Genomic DNA, 18,025 nt, shown 5'->3' with positions numbered 1-18,025 from the left:
TCACAATAATTAACATCAGCGTTTTTATATCAGCCGCTTTTAGAATACTATGCACCCATGGAAGCGTATAAGATCCAATCAGAAATCACCACCACGCAATTCCAAAGTCAACAGATTTATTTCCTTTTGCACTGAAGTTGTTCACAGTTATGTCACAAGGGGATACATTGCCAGTGGTTTCCTGCTAAATACCAGCGCTCCTGGCGTTGTTCTACTGTATGTCCATCATCCCGTGTGGCCTGGTTACCCAATAGTACAAAATAGAAAGAATAACACTAATAGGTATTGCTTTATTTTATCTCTTCTGATACCAACTCCCACCCCAGACAGAATTCGTGACCAGAGTATCGGGTCTCTCTTTGAGAGAGACTCTGTGTGTGTGTGTGTGTGTGTGTGTGTGTGTGTGTGTGTGTGTGTGTGTGTGTGTGTGTGTGTGTGTGTGTGTGTGTGTGTGTGTGTGTGTGTGTGTGTGTGTGTGTGTGTGCAGAGGATGCATTGCACGGTAAATGTGCACAATAGTATAAGGAAGTAGAGGGGAGGGTGCGAGAAAGAACTCAAAGACGAACAAACAACCGAAGTGGTGAGAGAGAAAAGAAAAATAAGAGAAACAAATTAAGAGACAGGAAAGAAAGAAAGAACGAAAGAAAGAAAGAAAGAAAGAAAGAAGGGGGAAAAAGGGACAGAACAATTCCAACAACTACATGCAAAGAAAAGACAAATGTTGGACATGCAAACGACATTACAAGGTAAAAGCTAAGAGTAGGAATCCCCTTGTTTTTTAAAAATAAGTTTGTCAGCAAATTGTTTTGTATTTACAAGGCGAGTGGCTGGAGTGATGTCTTTGATGTCGTACACACACAACGAGGAGGAACGCACAATTATTATCAACAGAGGGCTCATTCCTCTCAAAGAGACTAGTCTACATTCTTAAATTACCGTAAATCATTTTCCAAATGTATATATTACAAGCTTTCTCATCGAAGCTGGGAAAGAATGAATGTTCACAAAAACATTTAGAGAATGATCAATGATCAATAAATTAAAACATGACAAAAACAATCCTTAAATTATCTGATACATTTTCTACATCATTTATATAAATAACCCAGAATAAATTAAAACAAACATGACAAAAAAAATACAATAAGGTACACAAATATACACAATAATTATGTCCACTATTGTCTGAATCCTGCAGATATTTCAAAGGAACATGAACAAGACAAAATGGAAGAAAATTAAACCCTGAAATTATTCATCCCTACAACATTTAATCGATAAAACACATCCAAAAAGTAGAAAACACAGAAGATAGCGATACGTTCTTAGCTAAACATAATGTCACAACTACACAAACGGTGTACATATGGGAACATACTGTAGTTAGTCTGTACAACAGAATAGATCATTCATTTGTGTACCCTCCCTCCCCATTGCCCACCCAAAGTCAATTAACTCCATTTCATTTCATTTACAGCAATGACACAGAGTCTGAATACGTCTAAAGTGTTCAAATGCTGTAGCTCACAAAGAAGGACTACATTTAAAAGAATTACAATCCAGCCAAAGTTTAGCCAACGTTTAGCCAACGTCCATCCAACGTCCAAGAGTCGCGCCTCCTCTCTCCAACTTTCATAGGAGCCAGTGGTTCTACTTCCATTCGTCTTTGTGCACAAGTCTTTACATCCCCCCCAGTGTGTGTGTGTGTGTGTGTGTAGGAGGATAGACAATGAGGAGAGAAAGGAGGAGAGGTGATGCGTATAGTATAGGTTTGACAAACATCAGTCTTTTTAAGGCTTTTCTCCAACTCTTCGGCTAATATGTCTCTGGGTGTCTGTCATGGTGAAGAGAGAGTCTCTAATACTCTAATGTTTAGCATATGTGTGTGTGTGTGTGCGGGTGGAAAGCAGGAGGGGTGCATGGGGAGGAGGGGGACAGCAGTGTGAAGTATGTGAAGTCTTTCTCTTGTCCTCCGTCTCTGGCTCACTTACTCCCGTTGTTGACAAAGTGCCCCAGGTTGGGACACACACACTGTCCTCCATCTTGTTTCTCTAATAGGTTTTAGTGATGATCCCTGGTGGTAGAGACAAGGTCAAGCCATCATCACAGAGCAGACACACACACACACACACCAACACATCCCACGGCGTGGGAAAGGGACGAGAGGGTAGAGGAACAGAAAAGAAACATGGCTACATGTGGTACTTGTTATCGTCAAATACTGATCACTGATCGATTGCTAAACTCAAAGAGGAGTCATTCCATTATTATACAGTACAAAAGTTTCTCCCTGTGATAACCAAAAGTTGAATTTTTTCGAGACACAAACACACTAAGCCTACTGACTAAAGCAAAGAAACCAGCAGCATCTCTCATTTCATTTCTCATCTCTCACACACTCTTGTGGGTTTTGTATTGGGTTTTGAATGACCTGATAACAGGTGGTTATTATCTAGTCATGCAACAGAGAGCTAGCTACTTCTCTCCGGTCTTAAGGTTGTTCCCCAGTCCGGCTGGTGGCGGCCATCTTTGTTTGTTTGTCTTTGCCCAGAAGCGGGGGGCATTTAGAGTCAGTGGGCTGAGTGGGCGGGGGACATGGCTCGTTTCGCCTGCTGCCGGGGGCATGCTTGGCAGGGGCGGGGCTAGGTGTGCCGGGTGTGCCAGGGGGGTTGTACGACGCCTGGCTGTTCTTCTCGTCTGAAAAAAGCTGTTTAATTACGTCAAAGAAGTTACTCAACGGGCTGCCTAGGTACAAAAATGGGAAGAAAAGAAAAAGAGAGAGAGAGAGAGAACAAACAACGAATGAGCAATGGGGTTAACGTGAGGAGGAAGAGGAGAGGGTGATAGGAGGAGAGGGTGATGATGAGGAAAGGACTGGAGGTATTGTTCCAGGAGGTAAAAAGGAGACTCATTATCCACATGGATGGTAAAAAAGAGGATTTGATTATATGTGTTAGACTGTTAGTATATACAGTACCAGTCAAAAGTTTGGACACAGCTACTCATTCAAGGATTTTTCTTTATTCTTACTATTTTCTACATTGTAGAATAATAGTGAAGACATCACAACTGTGAAATTATACATATGGAATCATGTAGTAATGGCATACAGAAGACAGCCCTATTTGGTAAAAGTCCATATTATGGCAAGAACAGCTCAAATAAGCAAAGAGAAACGACAGTCCAGCATTACTTTAAGACAAGAAGGTTAGTCAATCCGGAAAATGTCAAGAACTTTAAAAGTTTCTACAAGTGCAGTCGCAAAAACCATGTAGCACTATGATGACACTGGCTCTCATGAGGACCACCACAAGAAAAGGAAGACCCAGAGTTACCTCTGCTACAGAGGATACCTTCTTTAGAGTTAACTTCACCTCAGATTGCAGCCCAAATAAATGTTTCACAGAGTTTAAGTAACAGACACATCTCAACATCAACTGTTCAGAGGAGACTGCGTGAACCAGGCCTTCATGGTCAAATTGCTGCAAAGAAACCACTTACTAAAGGACACCAATAATAAGAAGAGACTTGCTTGGGCAAAGAAACGAGCAATGGACATTAGACCGGTGGAAATCTGTCCTTTGGTCTGATGAGTCCAAATTTGAGATTTTTGTTTCCAACCGCCATGTCTTTGTGAGTTGCAGAGTAGGTGAACGGATGATCTCTGCATGTGAGGTTCCCACTGTGAAGCATGGAGGAGGTGGTGTGATGGTATGTGGGTGCTTTGCTGGTGACACTGTCTGTGATTTATTTAGAATTCAAGGCACACTTAACCAGCATGGCTACCACAGCATTCTGCAGCAGTACTCCATCCCATCTGGTTTGCGCTTAGTGGGACTATCATTTGTTTTTCAACAGGACAATGACCCAAAACACACCTCCAGGCTGTGCAAGGGCTATTTGACCAAGGAGAGTGATGGAGCGCTGCATCAGATGACCTGGTCTCCACAATCACCCGACCTCAACCCAATTGAGATGGTTTGGGAGGAGTTGGACAGCAGAGTGAATGAAAAGCAGCCAACAAGTGCTCAGCACATGTGGGAACTCCTTCAAGCCTGTTGGAAAAGCATTCCTCATGAAGCTGGTTTAGAGAATGCCAAGAATGTGCAAAGCGGTCATCAAGGCAAAGGGTGGCTACTTGTTTAACACTTTTTTGGTTACTACATGATTCTATATGTGTTATTTCATAGTTTTGAAGTCTTCACTATTATTCTACAATGTAGAAAATAGTAAAAAATAAAAAAAATACCTTGAATGAGTAGGTGTGTCCAAACTTCTCACTGGTACTGTACGTTACTGTACGGTTTTTGTTCCAGCCCTGCTCTAACACTCCTGATTTAGCTCGTCACGATTAGAAGAGGATTAGTAGAAATAGGAGTGGTAGAGCAGGGCTGTAACAAAAGCCTGCACGCCCAATTGCTCTCTTTCTGAAGAAAGGAGGGAGGAGAGGAAGGGATGGGAATGTGAGTAGCATGTCTTGCCTTCCAAGCTCCTGGTAACTATCCCAATCACCACAATAAAAGCATACCTTAGAATGAGTCCATACAGTGCTCACAGACAAACACAGACAATGTGAACAACATGCCATCATCACAATAACATCACTCATCACACAACCAATTTCACTTTCAAGTAAGAGGAATTTTAGGGCCGGTTTCCCGGACACAGTTTAAGCCTTGTCCTGGACTAAAAAGCATGCTCAATGGGGATCCTAAATTGGAAGTGCTTTTTAATCCAGTAACAGGCTTAATCTGGGCCTGCGAAGCCAACCCTTAGTGTTGCACTGAGAGTCAAACATAGACAGGTTTACTCCTAACTTTCTTGAAATCTATCAGTCTAACTGCCCTTTTAAAGGTGGGTGGTTTTTTGTTGACCAAACACAAAATACTTACACAATGTCATCTTGCTATCACTTACCATTGTTCTTGTGCTACATAGCCATTTGTTACTGATGGTCTACAATGTGTTTCACCCATGGAATGGACGGGAGGGGGAGTGGACATTAATGTGCATCCCAACGCACACTGTGCCATACAGCCCCATGCAAAGGATTATACGTACGTACGCACGCACGCACGCACGCACACACGCACACACACACACACGCACACACAGCTGTGCATTAGTGACACCATAGAGCGTTGATGGTGAAGAGGTTAAGAGTCATCAGGTGTAGTGAGGGAGGCTCAGGCTAGTAGTTTGCTGTTTGCCAATCGAGTGAGTATTTCATTAGGGAAACAGTGGGTATTTGATTAATTTTGTATTTTATTGTGATTACATATTCAGGGAAACAGTGAGTATTGTCTTAGTGGTTCTTACCACGCTTGGAGGGTTTGCTGGTTAGAGTGTCTGACCGCTGAGAGACATCTGGGAGCAGAGTACACAGTTACTCTCTAACACACCTCTATAGTGTCAGCTGGTATATACAAATGAAGAATTGTATAAATCTTTACATACATTTAGCATTTCTTTGTCTGAAATGAATGCGCATGGGTCCTTTTCTATGAGTACGAATTATGGCTGTTATTAAACTTGGAATATCTTGGAATATATTAAACCTGGAATATCTCTGCACCGCCAAGCGCCTCAACTATAGGCAAGCTTGATGGGCCCTGCTATTCACTCTGTTCAACTTTACCATCTCCTACCGCCCGGGGTCCAAGAATGTGAAGCCGGATGCGCTCTCACATCTCTATAGCCCCGCTGCTACACCGTCGGATCCCGAGTCCATCCTCCCTACCTCTTGTCTAGCGTCTCCACTCATCTGGGGTATAGAGAACCAGGTCCGTGAGGTGCAGCGCTACCAGCCATTTGCCTGCAACCTGTCGTGTAATAAACATCTGAGATTCAAACTGTCTGTCTCCTGTGTCTGCATCTGGGTCTTATCCTGAGTCGTGTTGTGTAGTTTCATACCCTAAGAAGACTCGAGGCTGTAACCGCTGCCAAAAACGCTTCAACAAAGTACTGCGTAAAGGGTTTGAATACTTATGTAAATGTGCAAAATTTGCTAACGTTTCTAAAAAACGTTTTGCTTTGTCATTATGGGGTATTGTGTGTATATTAATCAGGGGGGGGGGGGGGACGATTTAATCTATTTTAGGCTGTAACATAACACAATTTGAATTTTAGGCTGTAACATAACAAAATGTGGAAAAAGTCAAGGGGTCTGAATACTTTCCGAATATAACTGTTTAAAACCCAATCGGAATACTTAATCTATTGGAGTTCTGTGTTTTGGCGTGGATATATAGCGTTTTGCCACAAAACATGATTATTTGTCTAAAATAAATCAATTCTCTAAAATAAAATTACCTTGCAATATTTTCAACAAGATAATGTCTTATTTTCACTAGCCCATGGCATGGTAAAATAAAAAGAACAGCTCTATCTCTTTCACAAGATGTGTTTTAATTAATGTCAATTCACCAACATTGCGTTTTGGAATCAAAACCCATCAAATGGGAAGTCTTATTCTTACTTTGCATGGATGTTTAAAGTCCGTGCATTTTAAAGGGGGAGGGTGGGTGTCTACCTCCATTGCTTCTCTTCAGACTTTCTGTTTCTCTCTGTCTCTACCCGTCTGTCAGTCTGTCTGGATAGGTCTCTGACTCTCTGTAGGTAACTCTTTCTTGTTCTCGATCGATCTCTTATCTATGAGGTAAATTAGCTGGGTAGGGTGAAAGCTGATGGGAGATTAGAAATATTCTACTTGGGAGGGGGGGCACTCAAAGTACAAAAGGACGAGAAAATGTATTTGTGCAAACAAACACATGCACGCACACGTTTGCACACACGCACACACACACACCGGCCTATCTTTTCCCCATGAAATATTCACACGTACAAATGAAGTCAGAATTCATACAGTACGAGTGTCATCTGTAGTAGCTAATAGTACTCTTAAAACTTGGCACCGCATGCAGTCCCCTCTGGTCTCGGACACTGAAGGAGTGAGTGCAAACAGATTGCACAGATCTGTTTCAAATATTAGACTAGCGGTTGATTTAATATTAGTAAAGGTTGTGGTTGGTCAAATAGTTTTTGGGCTAAAACACATGCCCTCAGTGTGTCGTTGTCATACGTGGCACACACTGTTCAGTATCAGTGTGTGATATCTAGCATCCAGTGCATTAATCCACCCCAGAGCCATAGGCACACAGAGTTAGGCAAACTCAGTTTCAGAATGACCTAGGCGGCCATATTGGCACCAAAAAGACCAAGACCATCACATGCATGGAATATTTGGAGCCGACATAGATGATCAGTTTCCAGACTCTGTGTAGAATGTCTATGGCTCTGGTTGAAACCCGTGCATTCCACGCAGCATGCCAGACCAGTTATTCAGTTATTTTTGTGATTCTCTGACAAGTACAGTTAGATTGAAGCTGTGGATGACGACCAAAAGCAGGCTGGGATGGACTGACAGGTGAAAGAGGGTGAGAGGAAAAGAAGAAGATAGAGATGGATAGAAAAGGGATAGAAAATACAGGGCTAGAGGGTTGTGGTCAATTCCAGCTCAACTAATTCTGGAAAACAACTGAATTTCAGTTAATTCATTGGAAATCAACCACTATTTGAAATTATGTTTTTTCAATTCATAACTTGAATTTCAATGAATTCCCTGGAATATGGTAAAACCTTTGACCCCAAACCTGAAAAAGAGACAAAGACATGGACAGATGACAAAGAAAACAGAGAAAAACTGAAAGAACGAGAAATAAAGAAAAAGAAAGAAAGAAAGAAAGAAAAAGAGAGTGAAAGCAAAAAGAGGGGTGGGGATGAGTTATTGATGGAGAATGTGGTTGTGGTGTTGCATACAGTGAACAATTTAAAGAGGGATGGGGATGAGTTATTGATGGAGAAAGTGGTTGCATACAGTGCCTGATAACAGTTCCCATCTGTGACAGGGTGAGTCAAAGGCAGTCAAAGTGCTAAGACTGCTAGCTGGTACGTGTGCTAAATGTGTGAACTAGAGAGTGGGGTCAAACCAGTGTTATTCACTCCTGGTCTAAGAAGTAGGTAGGTGTGTGTGTGTGTGTGTGTGTGTGTGTGTGTGTGTGTGTGTGTGTGTGTGTGTGTGTGTGTGTGTGTGTGTGTGTGTGTGTGTGTGTGTGTGTGTGTGTGTGTGTGTGTGTGTGTGTGTGTCAGGCCAGCTTGCTAGCAGTAAAGGGAAATTTAAAAAAAAATCCAACTTCATATTCATTATCTCCAGAGACCCCCCCCCCCCCCCCCCCCCAACATATGTGAATATGGCATGTTTCTATGTTTTGTAGTAAACAATGACATCACAAATGACATCATCAACCAATTAGTAGACAATGAGTAGAAAATGCCTACTCATAAATGGTTAAAATGCACTCCGATGATTTAATTGGAAACACTTATCTTCATCTATCTTTTTTTTTACTACAAAACCTAGAAACATGTACTTTTCATGTATGTTGATGTTGGGGTGGTGCTGCAGATGATGAATAGGAAGTTTAACATTTTAGAAATGTCCCTTTAACACACCTGTACACTTCCCCAAGGATTTGATGATGAGTTGATTATTTGAGTCAGGTGTTAAAGCACTAGACTAGGACACCCACATTAGCCTGCACACACTCATACTCTGGTCCCAAGAGTAAAGAAGATGGCTCTAGCCTTATTAAATTCTATAGTATGTTCTATGTAATGTATGTAATACCGTGTCTCACCAGCAGTGGGTGCTGTTATCAAGTGAAGAAACCCCAAGTTAATACAATACAGGCACATAAAAAAAACAACAAGGACAAGTGAAGAACAGAACGTGACTCTGTCTTTCTTTTCTTCCATTCCTCCCTGGTCAACCCATCTTCCTCCCAGAATATCAAACTATATAATACATACATGTACTGAGCTAATGTGAGGGGGATAGTTTTGAAGTGTTACATCATTTTGGTCCTTATTATCTACATGGGAAGGTTAATTAAATTCTGTGTGTGTAGGTCATGACTGAGCTCTGGTGTGTGAATGCAAGAAAGTCAGGAGAGAGTGTGACGTCTCGAAGATACCAACGTTGTTGCTTTGTTGGTGCCGGGTGCATCTGCCATGGTTTGCGCCATGCACGTGGAGATGCTTTGTGTCAAAGCGTGTGAGTCGAGACGCGCTGTGACTGTGGCGTTGCCGTGAGCTACAGGGATGCCGAGAGAGGGGGGTGAGGGGGGGGGGGGGGGGTAGTGGAGGGGTGGAGGGGGGAGAGGTGAGGGTCTCTACTTACCAGAGATCTGCTGGACCCCGGGCTGGTCATGTGAGCTCATCAGTTGAGCCTGAATGGTCTCAACCACACGCTTGAAACGGCGGCTGGGACCTGGTGGGAGAGGGGGAGAGGGGGAGAGACAGAGAGAAAAATGAGGGATGTAGAGAGTGAGGAGGAGAGAGAGAGCATGAGGAGAGAGATATAGAGGAGGTGGAGGAAGGGAGTGAGAGAGAAATAGAGAGAAACAGTCCTAGAACTTGATTGACTGAAAAATAAGAAATACTTTTGAAAATAACCAGAATGATTGACAGAAAATAAGCTTGTGACGTTGAAACACACAATGTCACACCAGTAGAACGCAAAGATGTTATGAAATGTTATGAACACAATGGTATAATTTCCATTATATTTTTCTCACAATAGCCTCAATGAAGCTTCAATTTTAAATCAGGCACATGTAAATCTCAAAGGAATTCAGCTGAATTAAATGAGAGTCTGTTCAACATCAATTTAACATAAATGATCCACATGGGAATAAGCAGAGAAACTGCAGAGACAACACAGAATATTTGGCTGGAGATGATGCTCCAGTGTCATTGGCCAGAGGTTGTCCTTTGAGACTCAGCAGGGACTAAAGTGCAGTGTGATTATGGTGGGAAAAGGTCTCTGTTTCTCTGTCCTCCTTCTCACCAGGCTTCTGTGTAATGGTGCTTGCATCAGCTGGTGTATGTGCTTGTACTTGTGTGTACATATTCAGGAAGTGTCTGTGTGTATACAGTGTTTGTGTGTGTATGTTAATGTGTGTGTGTGTGCACGCATGTGCCTGCCTAACTGCCTGCCTGTCTGTGTGTGTTACCTGAGAGCAGGGTGAAGGTGACCGAATAGATGCCGTTCTCTTTGGTGGCGGCGGTGCTCTCTGTATAGGTGATGTCCACCTGGAACTTGACCGGCTTCTGAAACACTGTAGGGCCGGCTGTAGACTTATACTCTGCCCGGAAACTTGTCTGACTGATCACACTGTGGCTCAGACTGGGGATCTATATGAGAGAGAGGAGAAGGGAGGGAGAGTGGGGGAAAGGTGGGAAGCAGGGGGTAGGAAAGCAGAGGGAGAGAGATGGGAAAGGGAGGTGGAGGGTGGGAAAGAGAAAGCGAAAACAAAGAGAGAACACAGGAAAAAAAAGAGAGAAAATAATCTGTTTCAATACAGAGACCATGTGTGACTAGTGAGAAAAATAATATGTACAGTGCCTTGCAAAAGTATTCATCCCCCTTGGCGTTTTTCCTATTTTGTTGCATTACAACCTGTCATTTAAATAGATTTTTATTTGGATTTTATGCAACGGACATACACAAAATAGTCCAAATTGGTGAAGTGAAAAAAATATATAACTTGTTTAAAAAAGAAAAGTGGTGCGTGCATATTTATTCCCCCCCCCCCCTTTTGCTATGAAGCCCCTAAATAAGATCTGGTGCAACCAAATACCTTCAGAAGTCACAGAATTAGTTAAATAAAGTCCACCTGTGTGCAATCTAAGTGTCACATGATCTCAGTATATATACACCTGTTCTGAAAGGCCCCAGAGTCTGCAACACCACTAAGCAAGGGGCACCACCAAGCAAGCAGCACCATGAAGACCAAGGAGCTCTCCAAACAGGTCAGGGACAAAGCTGTGGAGGAGTACAGATCAGGGTTGGGTTATAAAAAAATATCAGAAACTTTTAACATCCCACGGAGCACCATTAAATCCATTATTAAAAATTTTAAAGAATATGGCACCACAACAAACCTGCCAAGAGAGAGCCACCCACCAAAACTCACGGACCAGGCAAGAAGGGCATTAATCAGAAAGGCAACAAAGAGGCCAAAGATAAGCCTGAAGGAGATGCAAAGCTTCATAGCGGAGATTGGAGTATCTGTCCATAGGACCACTTTAAGCCGTACACTTCACAGAGCTGGGCTTTACGGAAGAGTGGCCAGAAAAAAGCCATTGCTTAAAGAAAAAAATAAGCAAACACGTTTGGTGTTCTCCAAAAGGCATGTGGAAGACTCCCCAAACATATGGAAGAAGGTACTCTGGTAAGATGAGAATAAAATTTAGCTTATTGGCCATCAAGGAAAACGCTATGTCTGGCGCAAACCCAACACCTCTCATCACCCCGAGATCCCCATCCCCACAGTGAAGCATGGTGATGGCAGCATCATGCTTTGGGATGTTTTTCAGTGACAGGGACTGGGAAACTGGTCAGAATTGAAGGAATGATGGATTGCACCAAATAGAGGGAAATTCGTGAGGGAAACCTGCTTCAGTCTTCCAGAGATTTGAGACTGGGACGGAGGTTCACCTTACAGCAGGACAATGACCCTAAGCATACTGCTAAAGCAACACTCGAGTGGTTTAAGGGGAAACATTTAAATGTCTTGAAATGGCCTAGTCAAACCTCAGACCTCAATCCAATTGAGAATCTGTGGTATGACTTAAAGATTGCTGTACACCCGCGGAACCCATCCAATTTGAAGGAGCTGGAGCAGTTTTGTCTTGAAGAATGGGCAAAAATCCCAGTGGCTAGATGTGCCAAGCTTATAAAGACATACCCCAAGAGACTTGCAGCTGTAATTGCTGCAAAAGGTGAATCTACAAAGTATTGACTTTGGGGGGTGTGAATAGTTATGCACGCTCAAGTTTTCAGTTTTTTTGTCTTATTTCTTGTTTGTTTCACAAGAAAAAATTGTTTGCATCTTCAAAGTGGTAGGCATGTTGTGTAAGTCAAATGATACAAACCCCTCCAAAATATATTTTAATTCCAGGTCGTAAGGCAACAAAATAGGAAAAATACCAAGGGGGTGAATACTTTCGCAAGCCACTGTATATGAGCTAAAATACAGAGGAGAGACAAAGAGAGACAAGACAAGACAGGAAGAGACAACACTGGTTCTGTTACACTACAGCACACCGCTGTTAGGGACCATCAGACTCTGAGTCAATTACAATAGACAGCAACAATGCAGTGTTGGGCTACAGAGACTAGGGTGCCTTTGAAAATACACGAAAACAAACCTGCTGGGAAATATTGCAGAGGTTAGATAATTGGCAAGGTGTAGGGTTAATGCAAGCCAACTACTGTAGTGTACGATGATGGTTGTGTCATGTCAGTGTCAAAGTCAGTATCCATCCGTTGTCGTGACTGTATTGACGCTTTGATATACCATTATAATGACACAGCTATGCACAGCGTGGCCAAGAAAAACTTAAGAAGACTCAATCAAGTCCTTTCCTTGGCTCTCTTTAATGTCAGAAACCAGACTGCTGTGCACCAATCATATGCAGACTACAAAAAGCAGGCTGCTGTTCACTGATTACACAATTACACTGCCCTTCACTGGGAAAGCAGCAGAGGGAAATGGAGGCAGTAGCACTGACTAAAAGTTGCTGTAAATCGAAAGATAAATCACAGATGCTTTATAGTGAATTTATCCACTTCACCTCCTGGACAAACCAATGAACATAGCCATCACTTTGTGTGCTAGCTCTAATAATGATTTCAATGTTTGAAGACCAGGATTTTTCAAATATAATTCCATACAATAACAAGTCAAATAGTTTTACGATCCCCTAACCAATTGTGCTATTGTGTGTGTTTTTTCGCGTTATTTCTAACTTATTTTGTACATAATGTTTCTGCCACTGTGTCTTATGACCGAAAAGAGCCAAGTGCCCAAGAACACTAAGGTAACCTGCCTAAATGACTACCGACCCGTAGCACTCACGTCTGTATCCATGAAGTGCATTGAAAGGTTGGTCATGGCTGACATCAACACCATTATCCAAGAAACCCTAGACCCACTGCAATTTGCATACCGCCCCAACAGATCCACAGATGACGCAATCTCTATTGCACTCCACACTGCCCTTTCCCACCTGGACAAAAGGAACACCTATGCGAGAATGCTATTCACTGACTACAGCTCAGCGTTCAACACCGTAGTGCCCTCGAAGCTAATCACTAAGCTATGGATCCTGGGACTAAACACCTCCCTCTGCAACTGGATCCTGGACTTCCTGACGGGCCGCCCCCAGGTGGTAAGGGTAGGTAGTAACACATCCGCCATGCTGATCCTCAACATAGAGGCCCCTCAGAGATGCGTGCTCAGTCCCCTCCTGTACTCCCTGTTCACTCATGACTCTACGGCCAGGCACGACTCCAACACCATCATCAAGTTTGCAGATGACACAACAGTGGTAGGCCTGATCACCAACAACGATGAGACAGCCTATAGGGAGGAGGTCAGAGGCCTGGCCGTGTGGTGCCAGGACAACAACCTCTCCCTCAACGTGATCAAAGACAAAGGAGATGATTGTGGACTGCAGGAATAGGAGGACTGAGCACGCCCCAATTCTCATTGAAGGGGCTGTAGTGGAGCAGGTTGAGAGCTTCAAGTTCCTTGGTGTCCACATCACCAACAAACTATCATGGTCCAAACACACTAAGACAGTCGTGAAGAGGGCACGACAAAGCCTATTCCCCTTCAGGAGACTAAAAAGATTCTACAGCTGCAACATCGAGAGCATCCTGACCGGTTGCATCACTGCCGGCACTACAGAGGGTACATCACTGGGGCCAAGCTTCCTGCCATCCAGGACCTCAATACCAGGCGATATCAGAGGAAGGCCCTAAAAATTGTCGAAGACTCTAGCCACCCTAGTCATAGACTGTTCTCTCTGCTACCGCACGGCAAGCGGTACCAGAGTGCCAAGTCTAAGTCCAAATGGCTTCTTAACAGCTTCTACCCTTAAGCCATAAGACTCCTGAACAGCTAATCAAAGGGCTACCCAGACCCCTCTTTTACACTGCTGCTACTCTCTGATTATTATCTATGCGTAGTCACTTTAACTCTACCTACATGTACATATTCCCTCAATTGCCTCGGCTAACCGGTGTCCCCGCACATTGACTCTGTACCGGTACCACATGTATACAGCCTCGGTATTGTTATTTGACTGCTGCCGTTTAATTATTTGTCACTTTTATTTTCTATTTTTTACTTAACACTTATTTTTCTTAAAACTTAAAGCATTGTTGGTTAAGGGCTTGTAAGTAAGCATTTCACTGTAAGGTCTACACCTGTTGTATTCGGCGCATGTGACAAATACAATTTGAGAGAGAGAGAGAGAGAGAGAGAGAGATAGGAGATACACATACAGTAGATGGAGAGGGAGAGAAAGAGGAGCGGCGAGGAGTAAAAAGGAGTGGTGAGGAGCTCTTACAGAGAGGAAGGCGTGAACGATGTCTGCTTTGATGGAGCTGAGAGGCTTGTCTCTGATCACCACAAAGATCTGCTCCTCTTTCTCCAGGTTGATGAAGTTACCAAACCACGACTTCTTGGCAAGCCTGCGGGGAGGGAGAACAAAATGGTGCATTCTCACAGACACATACATGTCAGCAAACTAGAAGGACACACACTCACTTAATTTAGTATCTGCTGGAGAGAAGACTAATGCATCATGTCGAGAGGACAATTAACATAGTGCCACGCTCATTTGCATATTGCAACATTTACCATGCTTTGTCTGATCTGTAAGGGTAATGAACAGAAACGGTTTAAGGGAGTAGTGTTACATTCAATGTTCTTCTAATCTAAAATCAAGTTGTCCCTCCTAGCCTGGTCCAGATGTGTATTTCAACCAACCGGTGACTAGAATGTATGCCATGACAATTATAGTCAGAGGAGTTGGTTAAAGCACATTGATATCTGAACCAGGCTATTCTGTTTCTACCTCCCGCTGTCATCTAACTTCAACCCTTGTGCATGTTCTGTGAGCCCTCTTCCTCCCTCTGCTTGTCCAAATAGCCTCATATTGGTCCCCAATGGCAATGACATCATCCTGACTACCTTTGCTACTAACCTACCTCAAGGCCCCTTCCTCGTCTCTGCCTCATCTCCAACTATCCAACCAGACCCTAGCTGTGTCTCTCTCTGTCTGTGAAGCAAACTGGAACGAAACCACTAAAATATTCATGCGGAAACAATTCCCTAAAAATAGCCCAATCAACAGGAAGGAGAGTCCAATCTGCATAATTGTGGGGATTGTTCACACAGGACTCTTGAGCAGAATCCCTACTGCCTGTACCTTACATAGTCACTCTCCCAGTGGCGAAAACACCAAAGGTAGAATGAGTTGACTTTCATGCACATGCATGTAACAGAGGTGGTTCAGTGACCCACAATCAAGTGACGAATCTCCTTGCCTGAGACCTGCAGCTTCCTGAACAAGTGTCTCCAGACATTAGCTTAACGGGCCAACATCAGTGAATCACAATCACTAGTGACCTTGCCTGAGACCTATTTTTCTTCTTCTTTTTTTAGGGGGTGGATCAGCTTTAATATTGCAGATAGATTGTGGTTTCCATCAATGTAACTGTCTGCATCATTTTCAATCCCCCATATATCATTTTTGTAAATATATAATATATATATATATAAATATAAATATATAAATATTTGTATATATTTTCCTTTATTATTTTCCCCTAACCCTACCACCCCTCAGCTAATTTGAGTAAACTAATGGACAAAACCACTTAGGCTTCTACTTCCAGCTTATACATATTATATGCGTTTTACCGACACCGTATATTTTACAATAGTTATCTTTTGTTTGTTTTTTGTCCCATCCTTCAGCTCCACTCAACCCTCCCATCTATCTCTGAACACTGTCCAGTTTTGATTTCTATTTGCCATATATTTTTCAACTGTGCTGTGATTTTTCAAAAAAGTTCTGAACCTTTCTATTCTCATAGTTTCTACAGATTGCGACCAAAAACAAGCTTAGCAATTGCTAAATCCTTAGCAAGCTACACAAAATACACTATAATGACAAAGTGAAAACAGGGTTTTAGAAATGTTTGCAAATGTATTAAAAATAAAAACATAAATACCTTATTTACATAAGTATTCAGACACGTTGCTATGAGACTCGATATTGAGCTCAGGTGCATCGTGTTTCCATTGATCATCCTTGAGATGTTTCTACAACTTGATTGGAGTCCACTGGTAAATTGAACTGATTGGACATGATTTGGAAAGACACTCACCTGTCTATATAAGGTCCCACAGTTGACAGTGCATGTCAGAGCAAAAACCAAGCCACGAGGTCGAAGGAATTGTCCATAGCGCTCCGAGACAGGATTGTGTCGAGGCATAGATCTGGGGAAGGGTATTAAAATATTTCTGGAGCATTGAAGGTCCCCAAGAACACAGTGGCCTCCATCATTCTGAAAACTAAGAAGTTTTAACCACCAAGACTCTTCCTAGAGCTGGCCGCCTGGCCAAACTGAGCAATCGGGGGAGAAGGGCCCTGGCCAGGGAGGTGACCAAGCACTCCACCAATCAGGCCTATATGGTAGAGTGGCCAGACGGAAGCCACTCCTCAGTAAAAGGCACATGCCAGCCCACTTGGAATTTGCCAAAAGGCATCTAAATGACTCTGACCATGAGAAACAAGATTCTCTGGTCTGATGAAATCAAGCTTGAAATCTTTGGCCTGAATGCCAAGAGTCACGTCTGGAGGAAATCTGGCCCCATCCCTACGGTGAAGCATGGTAGTGCCAGCATCATGCTGTGGGGATGTTTTTCAGAGGCAGCGACTGGGAGACTAGTCAGGATCGAGGCAAAGATGAACGGAGCAAAGTACAGAGAGATCCCTGATGAAAACCTGCTCCAGAACACTCAGGACCTCAGACTGGGGCAAAGGTTCACCTTCCAACAGGACAATGACCCTAAGAACACAGCCAAGACAACGCAGGAGTGGCTTCGGGACAAGTTTCTGAATGTCCTTGAGTGGCCCAGCCAGAGCCCGGACTTGAACCCGATCTCTGGAGAGACCTGAAAATAGCTGTCCAGCAACGCTCTCCATCCAACCTAAGCTTTAGAGGATCTGCAGAGAAGAATGGGAGAAACTCCCCAAATACAGGTGTGCCAAGCTTGTAGCGTCATACCCAAGAAGACTCGATGCTGTGATCGCTGCCAAAGGTGCTTCAACAAAGTACTCCGTAAAGGGTCTGAATACTTACGTAAATGTGATATTTAAGTGTTTAATTTTTTTAATAAATTAGCAAAAATTTATACAAATCTGTTTTTGCTTTGCCATTGTGGGCTATTGTGTGTAGACTGATAAGGGGGAAAAAAATCGTAAATTTCAGCATAAAGGCTGTAATGTAAGAAAATTTGGAAACAGTCAGCGGGTCTGAATACTTTCCAAAGAAACGGTATATAACATTCTATTGGTTGTATGAATTTTGTATAATCATTTAAATAGAAAAAAAAGTTTTGAATGCAGTGTAGTTTAGGTATATCAGTTCATAAACTATGTGCCATGGAATTGGTACATAAAAAATCTCTTCCCAACTATTCTGCAGCTGTACATTTTTTGGTCTTTAAATTAAACTGGTATACTTTTTTATTCATCACAATTTTCTTTAACCGATTCTGGTCTTTAATGCAGGGCTGACAGACAAATTCCTTACTTTTTCCCCCTTCCACTTCCATTTTTGCAGTAATGCTGCAATTAGTTGGTTGTCATTTTGAGTACGGCAGACATTTCCATATATTTTTGTTAGCTGCATGTGTGATGTAACAGTCCTATTTATGATATCATTTACAAAGATTATACAATTTTTTTGTTTTACTCCAAAAATATATATTTTTTATTTTCAATCAGTATATTTGAGTTTAACCATAATATTTGTTCTGTCATTTCTGGTGAAATAAACTGAAATTGCAACAAACTTTCTATGGCTTGTTAAAAAAAT

At 42.6% G+C, this 18,025-nt stretch overlaps 1 protein-coding gene across 1 annotated transcript in view; it reads right to left on the bottom strand.

Annotated features, from left to right (window-relative positions):
• Positions 1-105: 105 nt before the first annotated feature.
• LOC120045214 (serine/threonine-protein kinase BRSK2) overlaps positions 106-18,025 on the bottom strand; it is a 163,706-nt gene continuing 145,786 nt past the window's right edge. Inside the window, exons 16-19 of the mRNA XM_038990177.1 lie at positions 14,482-14,605; positions 10,074-10,254; positions 9,239-9,328; positions 106-2,074 (exon numbers count right to left, since the gene is read on the bottom strand). Of these exons, the coding sequence (XP_038846105.1) occupies positions 2,052-2,074; positions 9,239-9,328; positions 10,074-10,254; positions 14,482-14,605 (418 nt within the window). The 3' untranslated portion in view covers positions 106-2,051. The remainder of the gene's footprint in view (positions 2,075-9,238; positions 9,329-10,073; positions 10,255-14,481; positions 14,606-18,025) is intronic.

The sequence above is a fragment of the Salvelinus namaycush genome, chromosome 1 (genome assembly GCF_016432855.1).
Source record: "Salvelinus namaycush isolate Seneca chromosome 1, SaNama_1.0, whole genome shotgun sequence".
Taxonomy (NCBI): Eukaryota; Metazoa; Chordata; class Actinopteri; order Salmoniformes; family Salmonidae; genus Salvelinus; species Salvelinus namaycush.
This window is presented reverse-complemented; position numbering and strand designations above follow the sequence as displayed.